Source organism: Ambystoma mexicanum, chromosome 11 (genome assembly GCF_040938575.1).
Source record: "Ambystoma mexicanum isolate Mex_15411 chromosome 11, UKY_AmexF1_1, whole genome shotgun sequence".
In the NCBI taxonomy this organism is placed as follows: Eukaryota; Metazoa; Chordata; class Amphibia; order Caudata; family Ambystomatidae; genus Ambystoma; species Ambystoma mexicanum.
This window is the reverse complement of record NC_090934.1, coordinates 1,283,638,190-1,283,656,056: the sequence shown is the minus strand read 5'-3', so window position 1 is coordinate 1,283,656,056 and position 17,867 is coordinate 1,283,638,190. Positions and strand designations below refer to the sequence as shown.

General features: G+C 49.3%; 1 protein-coding gene across 1 annotated transcript in view; it reads right to left on the bottom strand.

Moving 5' to 3' along the window:
• Positions 1-844: 844 nt before the first annotated feature.
• LARP6 (La ribonucleoprotein 6, translational regulator) overlaps positions 845-17,867 on the bottom strand; it is a 76,992-nt gene continuing 59,969 nt past the window's right edge. The window contains exon 3 of the mRNA XM_069624758.1: positions 845-2,392. Coding sequence (XP_069480859.1) covers positions 1,334-2,392 — 1,059 coding nt within the window. The 3' untranslated portion in view covers positions 845-1,333. The remainder of the gene's footprint in view (positions 2,393-17,867) is intronic.

Genomic DNA, 17,867 nt, shown 5'->3' with positions numbered 1-17,867 from the left:
GGGGGGGCCCAAAAGTAGTTCTGGTTAACTTGGTTGCAAGCTAACCAGGCTCTCGTAGGGTAGAAGCAGGACATTTCAAACCAATTTCAAACCCTGTGCGGTCATTGGGGCTTTTATAAAAGGGGCTCTTTACCACCACCAGTACCGCTACAGGCCCATCAGTTAGAGATTAGACACCCTACACACCAAAAAGTAAACCGTTTCCTTTGCTACCAGTCATGAAAGGCTCAAAGGCCAGGTGTTTCTTCGTGCTGCCTTTCCAGAATCCACCTGTGTGCCTGTTACCTACATGCAGGCTAATCAGAAGCAACCTGCAAGTCCATCCCACACTTCAATCTGGGCAACTCAAAGTGCCACATACAAGTCAGATTTAAAATTCGGAATGATTAACCCTCTGAGGTGATCCCTCATTACTAATGTAGCAAGCACAATCCAACATGATTTTTGGGATTTTCAGAGAGTCCTTGCATGCATGGTGCTGCAAAAGGACACCATTCAAATTGGTTCAGATGTTGAGCATGTAATGCTCATTTCTACAATGTCACTTCAGTCATCTTCAGCTACATATCGGTATTGGCCCATTTTATTTGGCCATGTGTGGGACACTGCACCAGTGTCCATGTGGACATTATAGAAACAGTCGAGCGGGATTCCCCATTCACACAAAACACAAAAATGCATTAAACAGTAAACTCTGGCCATTCCATTGCTCAATAGTTTGGGTGTTCTATACTTGGTCGTGAATTTTAACCATGTTATTACATTTCATCTCTTCGCCATTGATTCCCATCCCAGACCTTCCCGCCTTTCAAGTTCCATACTGGACAAATTCAACCTAGATGCGTTTCAATGCTCAGCATTTTGTACTTTTAATTCACATCACAGAATATTTACATCAGCTTGGTCCCTTTGCAGGACGGCAACGTCTCTGGAAGTCAATGACCGCAAGCAAGGATTCCCCAAACCCTTCGTCCCCCTTAAAACATGGAAGTATTCATTTATACTCTCAATTCATAGGGAAAATGAAAAACGAATGACGGTTCAGGTCACTCAACATAAACACTGACATCCTTTTGCGCATTCACCTTCATAAACAAATCCATTGCTTTGTAAAGGGACACTTACTGTACATAGCTTTACATACCCGGCCAAACACAAGAGAAACCTTTCCAACAAAATAAGACCAACTTAAAAGTGCATCGCAGATACAAATACATAAATGAAGATAGCTACATAAACAATACAAAACATGTTAATATTAAATAGACATACAGTCATTGTTTTTGCCAGGCATAAAATTGCATTAAGGTGTTCTATTAACACACGTTTCACTTTAAGTGGTTTCTAGATTTTGCATAGGCTTATTTCTTTCACTGCCATTGTGGAACCCCCTCGTCCCATCTGGGCCTTTTGGCAACCGCAAAACTCCCAATGGTAGTCCATCTGCATTTTGTATTTTTCGCCCCAACATTGGGCTACCAACAGGGCTTTTCTCTTGCGTTACAGTTTGAGCTTGTCGTCTCCGTTGAACCCAAGGACTGCTTGAAGGCGTAATGCTGCTGTCAGATGAATAATCTGTACACTTTCTAGGAATTTCAGGACTCATTCCATCCACAAGTGGAGACAGCTTCCCAACTTTGCGCTGTCCAGAAGGGCTGTTCCAGGGGCTCGATCTGGGTGAAGCATTGGGGCTCAGGTGGTTGTTTTGATATGTGATGGGGCTCAGTTTATTTGCAACTTTATACTTCCGCTCCATCATCGGAGAGGTGGGATTGCTATCTGGATCTGAGGAGCTGTATACCGGAGACTCTTCGCCAACATATTGCAGCTCTTCCACCCTCTTGTTTAAGGATTTTGCTTTCCGGTTCTTGCTGGAGTCTTCATCGCGGCTCTTGTCTTTTGGGATTTTCTTCTTTGGAGGCTTCATACCTATTAGGATAACCTTCATAGCACCTTCATTCTCCTTCATGGTGCCCATTGCTTCATGGGCCTTTATTGCAGCTTCCACCTCTTCATACTCTACTATTGCACATTCTTTTGTGCCAACCTGGGAATAGCGACTGCTAAACCTCTTCACATCCGGTGGCAGATCCCGGCCAGGCTTGAGAATGCGTACAGAGGAAATTACTCCAAACAAGCCAAAGACTTTGAGTAGCTGCTCCATAATCTTTTCTTGCATGCCGCCATTTTCCTGCTCCTTGCTCAAAGACTGAAGCTCAGGGAAGAGATGAAAGTCATGAACCAGGAGCATCTTACTGGGGAGGTTCTCACTTGGAAAGACGGGGACTGGGCTCTTCCTTCTGATTTTCCGACTGTCCTCATTCAGTTCTAGTGTATCAGAAAACCTCAATGCATAGGCTGTGGTTCGCCAGTCACGAGTAAGATGCTTTACCTGAGAAAAACATAAGACAGTGTAAGCATTGATATAAATATCAACAGTCTTCAAACTCAACAGCACTCCCACATCTCCCTCCCAAACCTCACAAATTACAGGTGGTCCAAATCAGATCAAGCTCCTGGGCCCATTCATAAAAAACTTCTATGGATGGTGCGAAATGGTGGAAATATTTTGTCCCACTTGATTTTGGCAAAGTAAGATGTTTTTCCAAACAATTGATCTTGCATGACTGGTCACAATTCCAAGATGTTTAGCAGAAGCCATTGAAATGCTCAGCCCCCGCCAACCTACTGGCAATGAACCTTACATCCAGTGTCTAGATTTGGAGGTTCACATATTACTATGCATTTTATTTTGGTAGCCAGAATTCTGTGCAGTCAATTAGGAGCAGCAACATAAATACCCAAGCGACAGTTCTAGTAGAACGATCAGTTATCAAGTGAATCAGAAAGTAGTATAAATATCTAGCAAACTAAGCCACCAGTTGCACTTCTTGGGACCATCTTTAGTCAGTTGTGCCCCAGACGAGCCCATGCAGTTCTAAGTGTTCTATCAAGTAAACACTAAAGCACTGAAGACATGCGACAACTCAGTCTGTGCCTTCATGAGCGGTGTACCACTGAACCATTACCAGTACAGTTGCCAAGAATAACCCAAAGTGTGACCGCTGTTTAAATGCTCCAATCAACAAACAATTCCAGCATTCCCATCATGCATACCGCTTCCTGATTAAGCATACTTTTATGGGTCACATTGTAGGAATATTTAAAGTGCTGTCAAATGGGAATCTGTATCCTGCCTCTTACTATTTAATGTAAAACGATTCAGTTTTTGTCCATCAGCCCAACTACTGCAAGGCACTGAAGATCTACTAAAGTTTTGAATAGCCAAAAACGACAACTTGGAAAGAAGAATGGTTGGGCTGGCACAGGATTAAAATGGGGATTTGTCAACTGCATAGGGACTTTAATACAGCAACCAAAAAACCCTTCTGTCCTTTTGATAAAGCTGCCACCATCAAGCCCCGTAAACTGGGAGACAACCACCAAATATGATGTGTACATTAGCCTGGTAGGCATGGGCTACTAATGCATATTATTGCTAAATGAAAAATCCTAGTCTTTAACATACCATTTTATGTACAGAAAATAACATGAATTCTACATACAAAACAAGGATAAGAATAGAAAACCAGTCTAGGAATGGGGAACAGGATTGAAAACAAATTAAATGCCCCTTTGCAGTTGCTGAATTCACCGGATCAGACTACAAAAGTCAGCAGTTCAAGAATATATAGAGCCATACTTGCAACCAACCGACAGGTTGGTCATCTCACAAGAGGTCTGAAATATATCTACACAAAACCATTTATTACAACTGAATTAAAATTGTGGTTCCAGCCAACACAATTCGGTTACTCTGGCAAGTTTAGAGGATGTATACTCTATGCAATACACTAAGCTAGAGAAGACTCGTAATTCTGGCCACCATTCAAAGATGGCTACTGTTTTAGAATAAATGTTATACTGAGGTTACTAGCTATGCTGCGGGAAAGAGGATACACCAGATAGTATGCACTATTGAACAGCAGACAGGGATTGGAAGATTGAATGCCACTGGGGAACTAATTAGGTGCCAGCACCTGGCGCTACGCAAATCTAACTTCCACATATGTTCCAAACATATCCTTCAGTTCATTATTTAGGACCCCTTATGCTTTAAATGTCGTATAGCTGTGTCCTGTTTATTTATAGATTGTCCAAAACTCAGTTAAATTCACATAAGTGAATGTTCAGCATCAGCTGGTCTGAGGGGCCAAAAGGTAGCTACTGGTAGCAAGCCAATAAGGCACTTCTGGGCTACATGCAAGAGCTAAATAGCTCCCAGCTCTTCAATTGCGAACCCTGGCAGAGATTGAGCTGAAAGACCCTTTGCCATGACAGAAGACAACATATTAGTGTTAAACCAATCACTGCCCACAAAATAGTAGAACTATAAATCTCGCTTTCATAGCCACTCTTGAAACTGTAGTGCAGTTTTCCTGCAGTTGACATAGTACGTAAAACAAAACAGGAGACTTGTGCATATGAAAAGGCCAATCAATTCTCCACATTTCGAATTTCTATAACCCACATTTCTTGGCACCATGCTCAGAGGTAACAATTTGCAAGCTTCTAGCTGGTCCTAAAAAGCCAATATCCATCTCAGTTCTGCACAAACAGAACGTTTCTTACTCGCCAAGAGTCCAACTCTAGCCATGGCTTCTACGCATGTTGAGCTCTGCACAAAAATGCTGATTTTTGTAATCAGTAATCTATTGGTTGAAATTAGGCTGTGATAAGCCAACATATCAGATATGTTGTGTGCGTTTTAAAGCGCAGTAACAGCCACCGTGGCTTACTACCACTATAGCTGGACACAAAGCTAGAATGCTCATAAGAAAATGCAAAGCAAGCAATTGAGGGCTTAGTTTCAAAGCTTCAGGGTGACCAGCAGCGATTTAGACCACCGGTTTTCAAGGCGTAGCCCGGTTTCAATTCTTACGTCTGGTGCTGGGAACAACGAAGGTGGACGGTGCATTCTGCAGGAGGTACATTTTCTTTTTAACTTTTCCCACAGAACTAGGGGATCAAGGACAAACAATGTCTGCAGACCTGGCGTGGTGTCTGTTCGCCACTGGGAGTGCATAGAGAGCACTAAGGGCTCAGATAATGTGCGACATCAGATCTTCAAGAGAAGACGAGCAGTCACGTTCTGAACTTGGGAGCCATTTGAGCAGAAAACTACGGATGCCGAGATAGATGCAATTTTAATAATGTCCGAGTGTCAATACCAAGTGAATTTTAACTTTAACCGTTTTAGGCGAGGCAAGGAAAAATCCTCAGCAGTTAAGGGAAGGCTAAATTGGGATTCAATAGTCCAAACCAGAGTGATTTTATTTTTTTAAACCACACATTTTAGCTCAGATGGTAGGTTGTGGGCAGGGGCATGCGGAACAGGCCACATGTTAAGAGCCATTGAGCATTTGGGTGCCAGCAGCCACATGTTTTTGCTGGCTTCATCTTTAGTTTGCTCTGCATCATCCCATGATCGGCCACCATCAAGCCCCCAATTGCTAAGATCAGCTGGGTATTGTTGGCATAGTTAATGCCTACACAAAAAACCTTGGTGGGTGGGGCAGAATATACAGAAAAAAGTGCCAATCTTTTTGGGACACCATACTCAAATGGGGATTGGTTTTAAGAAAAATGAAATCTGTCTGGTTAAGTTAAATATTTTGAACCCCGAACCCACCTTCCGACAAACTGATATGGCATCACATGAGGATGTTGATATGTCAGAGTGTGGACAAATTTATAAGCTCCTTCCGACCACCCCTTGCCCACAGAAACCCAACTAAGGCAAACAAACAAGGCTCCTGTCCGAGCCGGGCGCAGCGCCTTTACTCTGATCCTACCCGCTTGCCTCCGAATACTGCCGTAAGACCCACCATGTGTCTGTATTCACCATATCCATCAACCCCCCCTGGCCCAATCTCCCATTTCCCTGAGCTCGCCTCTTGCCCGATCCCTGCCCAGCTGATCCCTTGATAAGGAGCCACCACCTCACCCGCCAAGCCACTGGCTGCCACGAGCCACAAGAAATCCCGCCACCCTTACCTCAACACCTAGGACTCTGCTGCCACCTATACGACCAAGGCGTCAATGACTTCAAACCCGGCGGAACATGGATGTAACGATTAACCAACCAGCTATAGCCCTAGATCTATGTCCCACAGGATCCATGTTTTGCTGCTTTCCTCCATCTGTGCCTTTAAATAACTGTCAGATGTGAAATTGTACTTGCTGCATATTGTATGCGCAAATTGTTCTGCCTACTGTCCAATGCTGCGTGCCTAATATTGCCGACTAATTATCTTGAACTGTACCCCCTCGTTTCATAGTGCCAGTCTCAAACTGAATTACAAAGCCTGCTGCAGCTCCTCGTTCCCACTTGCACTAGCCCTTGCCCATCTACCATGTATGCCGCTTACCCAACTCATGTTGCCAAGCGTAGGTTTGTAATTGTACCCCTCCCCACGGTACCAGTCTCACAAGCAGGATGGCAAAGCCTTCTGCGGCTCCTCACAGCATTTATCCCACACCACAAAGCCACTCATATACCTAGCTCCTATACGCTCGTGTGCCAGAACATTGCACCCCCCCCCCTTAGGACGATCCCAGGTCTCTGCTATTCGAACTCCACCATTCGCTCCTTTCCCCAAGCTGACTAGATTCTAAACTCACAGCATGCACCACCCCTAGTGGGCTCAGTTTATGGTAGGCCCTGCCCCAAGGAGACCCCATTCTGCCCTCCTTGACTAGCGCTATTGCTACCCCACTAGCATAAACTAATGTAGCTACATTTAGCTCCCGACCCCTTTTGAGCCTTTTACCAATCGCAACCAGCTGCTAATTAACAGTGGTATAGTCCACAACTAATTCACATATTGTTAAGACAAGAGGGCCTCTTACCTAGATCTACTACAGCCCATCCCCTTTACACCACACAGCAGCACTACGACTTAACTAGTGACTATTAAAAGGACCACCTACCTCAATACACATCCCCCCCCCCCACTATGCACAGCAGGTGCATATGTCCTCGTCAATAAGGACCTTGTCAGACACTTCCCGTTCCCCTGCCCTACATCTTTCTTACCCAAGGCTCCCACTTCAAGCCTTGCAACACAGACACCCACCCCAGTAACTAACCAACCCAGACCCCACACCCATTACCAAGACCTCCACCCCCGCCATTCAGGATTTCCTTGATCTCCGACTACACAACCCTACCTAAGCTCACTACGCCATGAACAGGAATCTTGCGACGCAAAAGTCGTGTCTAGACCGACTAAAGCCTCTTTGGTCACCTCTCACCCCAACCTAAGACAAGCGAGACTTACTACATGTACTAGAATCCATCAGGGGTTCACTAAGAACACTGCACCCTAGAACAAATGCCTCAAAGCACCAAACCAGCCACTGCAAAGACGGCCACGATACAACGTCATTGCACAACCCAAATATCTCAACCCTCTCACCACCCTCATTGCTCCCTCCACCTCCTCCCCCCAGCCAGAAGTCTTAAAGGTGCCTTCCTCAATGTAAGATTAGGAGCCCATGCCATCGACACCCATGACCTCATCCTAGACCAGCAGCTAGACTTTCTAGTGATCACGGAAATGTGGCTCCACCAAGCTTCAGGCCCTACTATCCTTGGGCAACCCCCCAGAGACTATACTCCGGGCTGACCACCAAGATAAAATCAGGAGGTGGAGTAGCTATAATAGATAAATCCTCCCTTCTATTCAGTTTGCCCACTAGACCCCATAGACGGCAACAACTTTCTCCTCAAACTCTCCACCGACCCTAAATCCAACACAAAATTGATCATACTAGGTTACAATGACAAACTATCAAAGCTAGTGCTTTCTGTTCAGCACTCACGAAATGCACTTCACTGAACTGGTCAACTCACCCACTCATTCCAAGGGAAGAATGTTGGACTGAATTTTCACCTTAGACAGTACACTAACCTTCAGAAATCAACTGGTTGGACCACTAAATTACATCCTTAAAACTCACAGCTCACAAGGAGCATCCCCAACCCCCCCCCAGTCAACACAAGAAACACTCGCAATCTCACCGCCGACTGCCTCATCCCTACACTCACAGAATCCCTGAAGACCTATCCAACTTTAGTCTCCAACCCTGCTCTTATCGCCTGCATGTACCACAATTGCCTCAATTCCATCAAAGCACTAGCCCCACTACTGCTTTGATGGTGGACTTTAGGCAACTAAAACACCCCGTCCTGCCAAATGAACAATTTTTTGTTCAATTAAAAACGGCACTCGGTGCAAGAGAGCACTAACACCTACAATAAAACTCCACAAACTCGACTAATACATATCTAGCAGCCTAAAAAAAACCCCAAAGGCCGGCAGATGCTGGGCTTTCTGGAATATTACGACATCTGCTGGATGTGGAGAGCTCTTAGCTCGGGCAGCAAGGCTTTGCCCGAGGAAGTGTGCAAAATTGCTCCGATAAACTGCAGTTCTTGGGATGGTATCATTTGGGACTTCTTGAAATTGAGGGAGAAGCCCAGGTTGTGGAGGAAGTGGCAGGTGAGCGACAGATGTTCCTGAGCTTGTTCTGGAGACCGTGCTCTGATCAGCCAGTCGCCCAGGTAGGGGTAGACGTGAATCCCCTCTGAGACTTGTGCCACTACTGCCATCAGCTTGGTGAAAACCCTCGGAGCGGAGGTCAGCCCGAAAGGCAGAACTCAAAATTGATAGCGAGAACCGCCAACTGCGAACCTCAGGTATTTTCTGTGCTTGGGATGGATTGGCACATGAAATTAAGCATGCTGAAGGTCCAATGATATCTACCAGTCTTGGAGTTGGAGAGCCTGAAGGATCTGAGAAAGGGTTAACATTTTCCTGCAAAAGGAGCGGGTCTGGAATTTTGGTAGCACTGGCTCCCGGTGGATGATCTGGAGGTCTTTTTAGGAAGGGAAGGCAGTAACCTTGAGCTACTGTTTCCAGTGCCCAAGCATCTGAAGTAATGCCCCGCCATTCTTTCAGATGTTGAGATTCTGCCTCCCGCTGGTGTTTTGTATGATAAGACCTCAGTGATTTGGAGGCGGCTGCAGGAGCAGCTGAGGGAATAGATGCCGTTCCTGAAGATGGCTTTGTAGTCTTTCCTCGTCCACCACGAGTGACATTCTTTTTGCCCCTTTGCAAAAGCCTGTCCTCTTCCTCTACCAACAGAAGTGTAGTATCGAAAAGGAAGACCCATCCAGGAAAATGAGCCCAAATAGGGTTTTGGAGGCTGTCGCATGGAGGCACCAAGGGATTTAGCTTCCGCTTTTGAGGTCTGTAGTTTTTCTAGGCTCTCAGCCTTACTACCAAACAGCCTCAAGCCATCAAAGGGCATGTTGGGAAGTCTGGTCTGCACATCTGGTGCAAACCGTGACTTTCTCAACCACTCAAATCTGCATAGCGGTGCTTGATGCCATGGATCTGCTAATACCATCAGCAGTATCCAGTCCAGACTGGAGACATTCCCCATTGCCTCCTTCCAGTCTTTGACCATATTCAGGAAGCCTTCCCTTTCCTCACCTTCCGGAATATGTTCAGCCGCCGAAATGCATTCCCACAGGGTATGTGTGAACCTGGCCAGGGTACAGGTGACATTGGTTGATTTCAAGGCCATGCTACCTGAAGTAAAAACTTTACAAGCCCAAGTATCAACCTTCTTACCCTCCCTATCCAGGGGTATGGTTGGGTATGGGGTCTGTCAATATAGTAGCCTGAATAACCAGACTTTCTGGAGTAGGGTGTCTATTCAGGTACTTTGGATCAGAAGTAGAAGTTCTAATGTTATCAGGTCTTTCCCAGTTCCTTTCAACTGTCCTTTGAAGCTCCCTATGAAAAGGGAGAAGGAAACTGTTCTCCAGCATGGGTCTGGCATGGATTCACATGCTCATGAATATTCCGTCGTCAGGCTGGGAATCCGCGGTAAAGAAATAAAATCAGTTTAGTTTCTGAACTGTCTTTCTCCTAATAAAGAATCAATAGCCTCTGGGTCATACTGCCCCCCAGCCAATGACTGCCCTCTACCTAAGCCCCTCCCCGGGCAGCCATCTTTGGATTTTGTAGCACGTAAAGTGGCAGTAGGACCAAGTGAAGAGGGGTAGGAGGGAGGGTTTGCATGTGAATCCATGCCAGACCGATGCTGAACAGTTACAGGTAAGTAACTTGTTCCTTCTCCAGCATGGGGTCTGGCATGGACTCACATGCTCATGAATACAATACATAGCAGTACACATGCACAACCACGGGAGGTAGCAAGGCTCAACATTAAGCATCTCTTACCTCCTCACCAGGCCCACCTCCAGGCGAACGGGCTGCACAGCACTGCCTGGCCGACTCTGGACTCTCCCTGGAATCCCGGTCAAACGCATGGAATCTCGTGAAGGTGAGGGTCAACCTCCACGTAGCAGCCCTGCAGATGTCCAGCAGGGGCACACCAGAGAGGAACGCCGTGGTAGCAGCGATCGCTCTGGTCAAATGGGCTCTCAGACGGCCGGGGAACAGTCGGTTTGCCAACTGGTGACAGAGCATGATGCAGCCGGAGAGCCATCCGGAAATGGAAGCCTTTGAGAGGGCCTTCCCTTGGTTAACAGGTCCAAAGTTCACAAACAGCTGTGAAGTCTTACGAAAACACTGTGCGGTCCACGTAATACTTCAGAGCTCTAGCTACATCCAGCGAGTGCAAAGTCCTCTCGGCCGGCGACGAAGGCGACAGGAAGAAAACAGGCAACACCAAGGGCTCGTTGAGATGGAAGTCCGACGGCACCTTGGGCATAAAGGAAGGGTGCGTCCTCAGCACCAACCTCTTCTCGTGGAAAGTCAGGTATGGGGGCTTGCAGGAGAGGGCCTGGATCTCTCCCACTCGTCGTGCGGAGGCAATTGCCACAAAAAACGCTGTTTTCCACGACAGGAATTTCCAACGGTGCCGAATGCAGAGGATCGAATGGCGGCCCCATGAGCCTGGTCAGCACCACGTTGAGCTCCCGGGCCGGAGCCTTCACCGGCGGGAACAATCGGAACAGTCCCACCATGAACTCCTTCACCAAGCGATGGGACCACAGGAATGAGCATCGGAGTTCTGGTGTAGCAGGAAATAACCGCCAGATGGATCTTGGAGGCATGGGCCAGCCCCGCCTTGGCCAGCGATAGCAAGTACGGCAGCACTTGAGGGGCCGTGATCCGCAGAGTGTTAATCTATGCCCAGCACCAGACAGAAAACCTCTTCCATTTGTGTCCATAGCCCGAGAGATAAGGATGTCCTGGCCTTTGCAAGCACCGCCTTGCAGTCCGCCGGGATATCGTACCCTCCAAACTCTAGTGCTGCAGGAGCCAGGCCTGCAAGTTCAGCGACCCAGGGTCGTGGTAGAGGATGGCGCCTCCTTCTCTGGATAAGAGATCTGCGTCCATCGGCAGTTTGACAGGGGGGGGGCGGAGGGGAGGCTGACATGTCCAGAAGGTTGGGAACCAGATCTGTCTCGGCCACGCTGGTGCGACGAGGATCATCCTGCACCGGGACCGTCAGTTGGTTGATGAGTCGCAATGGCAGAAAAGCATAGAGGAACAGGCCGTCCCAGGGGAACGAGAAGGCATCGCCCAAGCTCCCCGGCTGGGGAAACCTGCTGGCGAACCTCGGCACTGGTGTTCGTTGCAGTCGCAAATATGTCGATCTGGGGATTGCCCCATCGTTGGAATAGCAGATCCACTTGATCCTTTCGCAGCTCCCTGCTGAGTGAGTCGGCGATGGTGTTCTTTATTCCTGCCAGGTGGAAGGGTACCAGAAACATCCCTTGAGCGACAGCCCAGTGCCACAGATCCTGGGCCTCCTTGGTTAGGGCTGGGTATCTGGTGCCTCCCTGCTTCCGGATGTAGAACATCATGGTGGTGTTGTCTGTGAAGATCCTCACCACCTTGCCCTTGAGGGATGGTGGTAACGAACCGAGGGCCCAGAACACGGCTCGGAGTTCCAGGACATTGATGTGTAGTGACCTCTCCTCCGGGAGCCAAAGGCCTCTTGCGTGGAGATTGTGTCCGCTCCCCATCCCTCCAGGGAGGCATCCGTCACAGTCTCCTGATGTGTCGGGGTCTGGCAGTCATACCGGTCGCAAGATGTGCACGGGTGCCCCACCACCGGATCGCTTGGCGTAAGGTCTCGTTGAGCGAGAGCCTGTCTTCGAAGCTGCCCGCCGCTTGCATCCAACGGGCGTCGAGCAACTCTTGCAGTGGACGCATCCGCACCCTGCACAGGTGCACAAGGACATCACGCCGAGCAGGAACTTGATGGACCTCAACCTGGCCACGTCCATGGTCGGAACCAAGTGGGATTTTGTGAAGTTGATGGAACATTCCAGATCCGCGAGCAGCTGGACGGTCTTCGCTGTGTGCTCGGAGAGTTCTCTTGTCCTTGCTCGGATGAGCCAATCATCGAGGTAGGGGTAGACGTTGAACCCTGCAGGCGCAGCCGTGCTGCCACTAGTGCTAGGCACTTGATGAATACCCTGGGTGCTGATTTCAATCTGAAGGGGAGAGCCTTGATCTGGTAGTTCAGTCCTTGGACTACGAATCTGAGAAACTTTCAAATGTCCTTTTAGAAATGGGGATGTGGTATCCTCCAAGTCCAGCGACGATAAGAAGTCGCCCTCCTCCAGCTGCCCCAGCACATGCTGGAGAGTGAACATCCAGAACTTCTGGGACTTGAAGTACTTGTTTAAACAATGTAGGTCCAGGATGGGTCCCCAGCCGCCGGTCTTTTCTTACGAGGAAGTAACGCAAGTAAACCGGAGCCTCTGGGACAAGCTCGATGGCTCCTTCAGCATCGCCCTTACTTCCAGCAGCAGATGAGGGACGTGGTTTTCCTTCCTGGCCACGGGTGGAATGTGGGGGCACTTTAGAAACTCAATAGTGCCCGCGGGCCAAGGCATCCAGCACCCATTGGTCGGTGGAAATGGACTCCCACACGCTGACAAACTTCGCCAGCAGGCCTCCCACCAGGGTGCTCAGGTGGGGGCCCGACTCTACGGCTGGTTCAGCCCTGCTTGGTAGTGGCCTTGCCGCCCCGGCCTCCTTGACGACGCGATCCTCCTGACATACTGCGTCCTCTGTATGCCTCCTTAGATGAGGAGCGGGCCGCCAGACGGTACGTTGAGGTGCTGCCACCGAATCCTTTGGAGGCAGCTTGCTTGCCTCCGGAGTTCCGAAAGGGCAGCCGTCGTTGCTGAAAAACTCCAAGGCCCACGTGGTCTCCCTGTTGGCCTTGATGGCGTGTAGTAACTCGTCCACTGTCTTGCCAAACAGGTTGTTTCCGTCGAAAGGCATGTCCAAAACTCTGGTTTGCACATCCTGGCGGACATCTGTTGCCTTGAGCCAACCACGCCGGCGAAGGCAAACACTGTTGCCCATCTGGCGGAAGCCAGTGTCAGCAATATCCGTGGCCACCGTTATGGTGTGGTCCGATGCCACCTCGCCTTCCTGCAGGATTTCCAGGGCCTCAGCCCTCTTGTTGTCCCGGAGGAAGTCCAGCAGAGGAGCGATCTTAAACCATAGCTCCCTGTCGTAGCGGGCCACAATCACGAGGGTGTTCGCCACTTCAATAGTCGTCGCCATGACCCATCGTCCCATGGTGTCCAATTTCTTCCCTTCGCCGTCCTGCGGGGAGGTCGAAGTTGAAGCCTTGGCCCCCGCCGCTTTGTTGGCCGCTGGTGAGACGACCAAATCTGGGGTCGGCTGCGCCCCAAGGCACATGGGGGCGGAATCCGGGACTTGGTACCTCTTCTTGTACCGGTCTCTTTACAGGGTTCTTGGACGGGTTCTTCAGGAACTCCAGCCCCTCGTCGCAGATGTCATCAACAGGACCGAGAGGACCCGTCTTCCTCTTGGCCTCACACCGTTGATAGAGGAAACCCTTCTTCTGTTCTAAGGGGCAGAGCTGGAAGAGCGCGGATGCCCTGGCGATCATGGTGTGGAAGGAGCCAATTTCATCGGGGGAGAGGCCCGAGGTGGTGTGATGGAAGGCCCATACCGTCGCCACTGTAGTCATTCATCCCCGTCGTGGCCAGTCTGTTCCTGTGTCATCCCTCGGATCCGGGGAAGGAGATGAGGCTGTGAGGGCCGCAAAGGCTGGAAAGGCAGTGGGGGAATGAGTTCTCCTCCGCTTGCTTGGAGGGCTTCCCGATGGCCCAGGTTCCACTGGGTCGTCCATTGGGGGTAAAGGCAACCTTGTTCTCATCTCTATACACAAGGCCTGGATCACGATCAAGATTGCCAAGTTGACCTGTGGCCCAGGTACTGGCTGCGAAAGCTGGGGAGTGGAATCCTCCGCCTCCATGGGAACCTCGTCGGCGCCACCGTCGCTTTCTTCATCTGCCTCATCAGGATCCTTCCCACGGGACTGGACTTCCTCGAAACTCTTGTCTGGGATCTTTACGACTTCAGCCAGCTCCTCTTCAGAGGCTGTATCCGTGTCCGTGATGGCCACCGCCCCCCCCCCACCCCTCTTTTTTGACTGGGGTTCTCACAGGGGTCTTATCGATGGGTTGAAAAGAGGATTCCCTCTGCAGTGGCAGGAATTCTGGGCCCCGAGGTAGCCTCCACTGGGGTAGCCTCCAGAGGTTTTGCCAGGGCCACCACGACCCTCTCGATAGAGGCCTTAGCCGGGTGAATCAAGGCCTTCACGACTTTGGATGCGCTTGAGGACTCACCTTGGGGGGGGGAGGGACGCCGCCTCGCTCCCCCTCAGCTGTCGGTCGGGATCGACCGAGACTTATCCCGAAGCTTACCCAGGTTCTCCGACATCCTTCCCCCCCACCCCCGCGTCAGAGCCAGAGCGTTGGCTCGTGGTTGATGGAGTCAGTGAAAGTGCGCCCTGCCTGGCAGCCGAGGAGCCCAACCGTTCGGTGCTCCCGCGGACTCGTGGTGCTTTGCCTTTTGTTGGGCCCTGTCGCCAGAGCACCCTTAAAAGGTCTTAGAAGACCGCTCGGACCTCTTCTCACCTGCTGCTGGGATCTTCCCCTCCAGCCAGTTGGTGAGGCGGATACGCCGATCCTTCATGGTCCGCTCCGACATGTTATTCCAAAACGCACAGTCCTTCTCCACGTGCGTTTTGTCTTCGTGAAGCCAGTAGAGGCATCTACAATGCTCGTCCTCCTTGAGGACAAGCTGCAATCCGCATCCAGAGCAGCTCCTGAACAGCTTGGGTCCGAGCATCATGCTCCCTTTGTCCTGGGCTAGGTCACGTGGGGTAGGCCTCAGATTTTCTGGAATCCTCCAAGAAGCAGAACTCTACGAAAACTTCACCCTTGAGGGACGTAGAAAATTCTGAAACGGTCCCCGTTGACCGGAAGTAGAAACGGTGGAGCTTGAGGCTCGATTGACCAAAAAAATTTAGATTAAACTTGGGGGGGGGGGGGGGGGAATAAAATGAACATTCGCAAAACGCAGTAAAAGCTCGAGAGCTATGGCACAAGGACTCCCAACACTTCAACGTGCAGTAAAAATCTGAAGATGGCTGCCAGAGGAGGGGCTTAGGTAGAGGACAGTCATTGGCTGGGGGCAGCATGACCCAGAGTCCAGTGATTGGTTATTAGGAGAACGACAGTTCAGAAACTAAACTGAAACTGATTTTTTCTTTACCGAGGATTCCCAGTCTGACGTTGGGTAACATCCATGAGCATGTGAATCCATGCCAGACCCCATGCTGGAGAACTGGATCTTTCTGGGGTCCTTGGGCCATTATGTTAGTCATATCATCTTGCTCAAAAGTATGTGAGGCTCTTCCAACCAATATATTCTTTCACCCTGTGTTCATCAAATTCCTGTACCCAGAGTTTGCACGTTCTGCAGAATCAGGTGCGAACTCTAATTTAGGTTATGTGTCAACACCACTAGCAGAATGTCGAGTTGCGCATAGGTCTCATTTTAGATTCAGGGTTTAGAAGTTCCTCTGGAACTTGTCTAGTGCCATATTTTACTCCAAAATGAGTGACATCTTCATCCTCTGAGCCAGATTCTTCAAAAATTGAAGACATGGACCTAAAAAAAATAAAAAATATAAAAAAAATTAAAAACTGACTTGGGTAAAGGTGTAAACCTTCTCTTCCTCCTGACTTTGTCAAAGGCATAGGTGTTTTCTTCATAGTGTCAAAGGTTCCTTCGACCCCTTCAAAGTCTTCGATAAGGGTGTCGAAGATAGTATAGGCTTCGATGTCGAAGCTGCCGGCACCAATGGCATCGACTAAGTTGTACTCGACTTCGACAACTTCTGCTTTTTTGAGGGATCGGAGAAACACTCGATCCTCGACGATTTGGCGACTCGGGTTTTATGGGTACTACTGGGTTTTACCACCGTAGTTAGACTTCCCTGTGTTGTCCCTTGGAGCGACCAGGGTCTGGCTTTTCTGAGGTTTCTTTGAGGGGGTGTGGGGGGACGAGGCCGCATTCTCAAGGGCCTGCGTCATTTTTCTTCTAAAATGTTCCCACTTTGAAGGGGAATCCGATGTTGGACATCGAACCAATTCAGTCGATGTATCGGAAGATGACAATGGAGATCTATGTCTCCTTTTTAGTTTTTTAGAAGACGAAGATAGTCTTGATCTACTAAGATCAGGATCTCAGTTTTTATGACGTTCTGATTCCTTTGAATCAGAAGATTTATGCTTTTTCGACAAGGTCTTCAAAGTGGCCTTTGATGCCTCCCGCCCCACCGCTAACTTGCTTTTCCGCTCACGGAGGGCCTTCTCAGTCATCGACTGACAGTAGCCACAGTCACCAGTCCAATGATCTTAACCCAGACACCAAAGACAGATACAGTGAGGATCGGTGATAGACAGTCGACACGCAGTCGATACACTTCTACCCAGTTTTGGGTGTAGAAGCGATTGATGAAGACATTCTCTGACAAAAAAATCTCGGAGCGCGCCGTTCACAAGAGCGAAGCAATCGGAAAAAAGGACTAGAAGCCAACGGGCGCGGCTCGAGCTACTTATACCAACAGTGACGTCGACATGGAACGCAGTCCGTCGAGGGACAATCGACACCACAACCTCGAGCACAGCGCCCTCTACCGAAAACATTTCTGAAGCAGCGAAGCTGCCGATAATCAATATCACAAGAGGAATACGTGGGAGGACAATCCATTCGAAATAGGAATATAGCTCATACCCACAAGAACTGACCGTGTTTTGCATTAGAGCAGATACCATCTTTTTACTAGATCTGAAAAATAATCCCTGCAGCTCACAGCCTTCCCCAGCATCTCTCACTGAAGGCCCAAGCCATCTCCACCTCAGACCGCGCCAGCCTTGTTCTGACTAAAGTCCAGCCATTTACTGTTGCAATTGTAAAGTATCTTTTCCACAGAATGTGCTCTGGAGAGCGTGAGACCGAAGCAGGCCCCAGCACAAGTGCCCATCCATCGCCACTAAACTGCCAGTGCCTCCTCAACCCAGGCCAGGGTCCACCAGCCCAGAAGCCCCCCCCAATCCGTTTCATGGTGATACACATCTGACCCCCCCCTTGCCTTGACCATTCCAGGACACCAACCACAACTAATCCTGCACAGCCGTATATTCTCCCCAAAACACCACAAGTCTGTTTGTATTATGATGCACCAAGCCCTGAATCTAGAGGTTGGAATGCCAATATATTAGTCCACTTTCTTGAAGTACCCCCATTCATGCCAGGATCCGATTTTCAACATTCTTTTATCAGTTCCGGTTGTTTAAACAGTTATGTATCGCCTGTTCACCCTAACCTTGCAAGGGAGATTAGCCCAGCTGACCCACGTGTCACCAGATCGACTGGGAAGCAGCGGCTAATTGGAGCAAGCAGGCTGCGCCA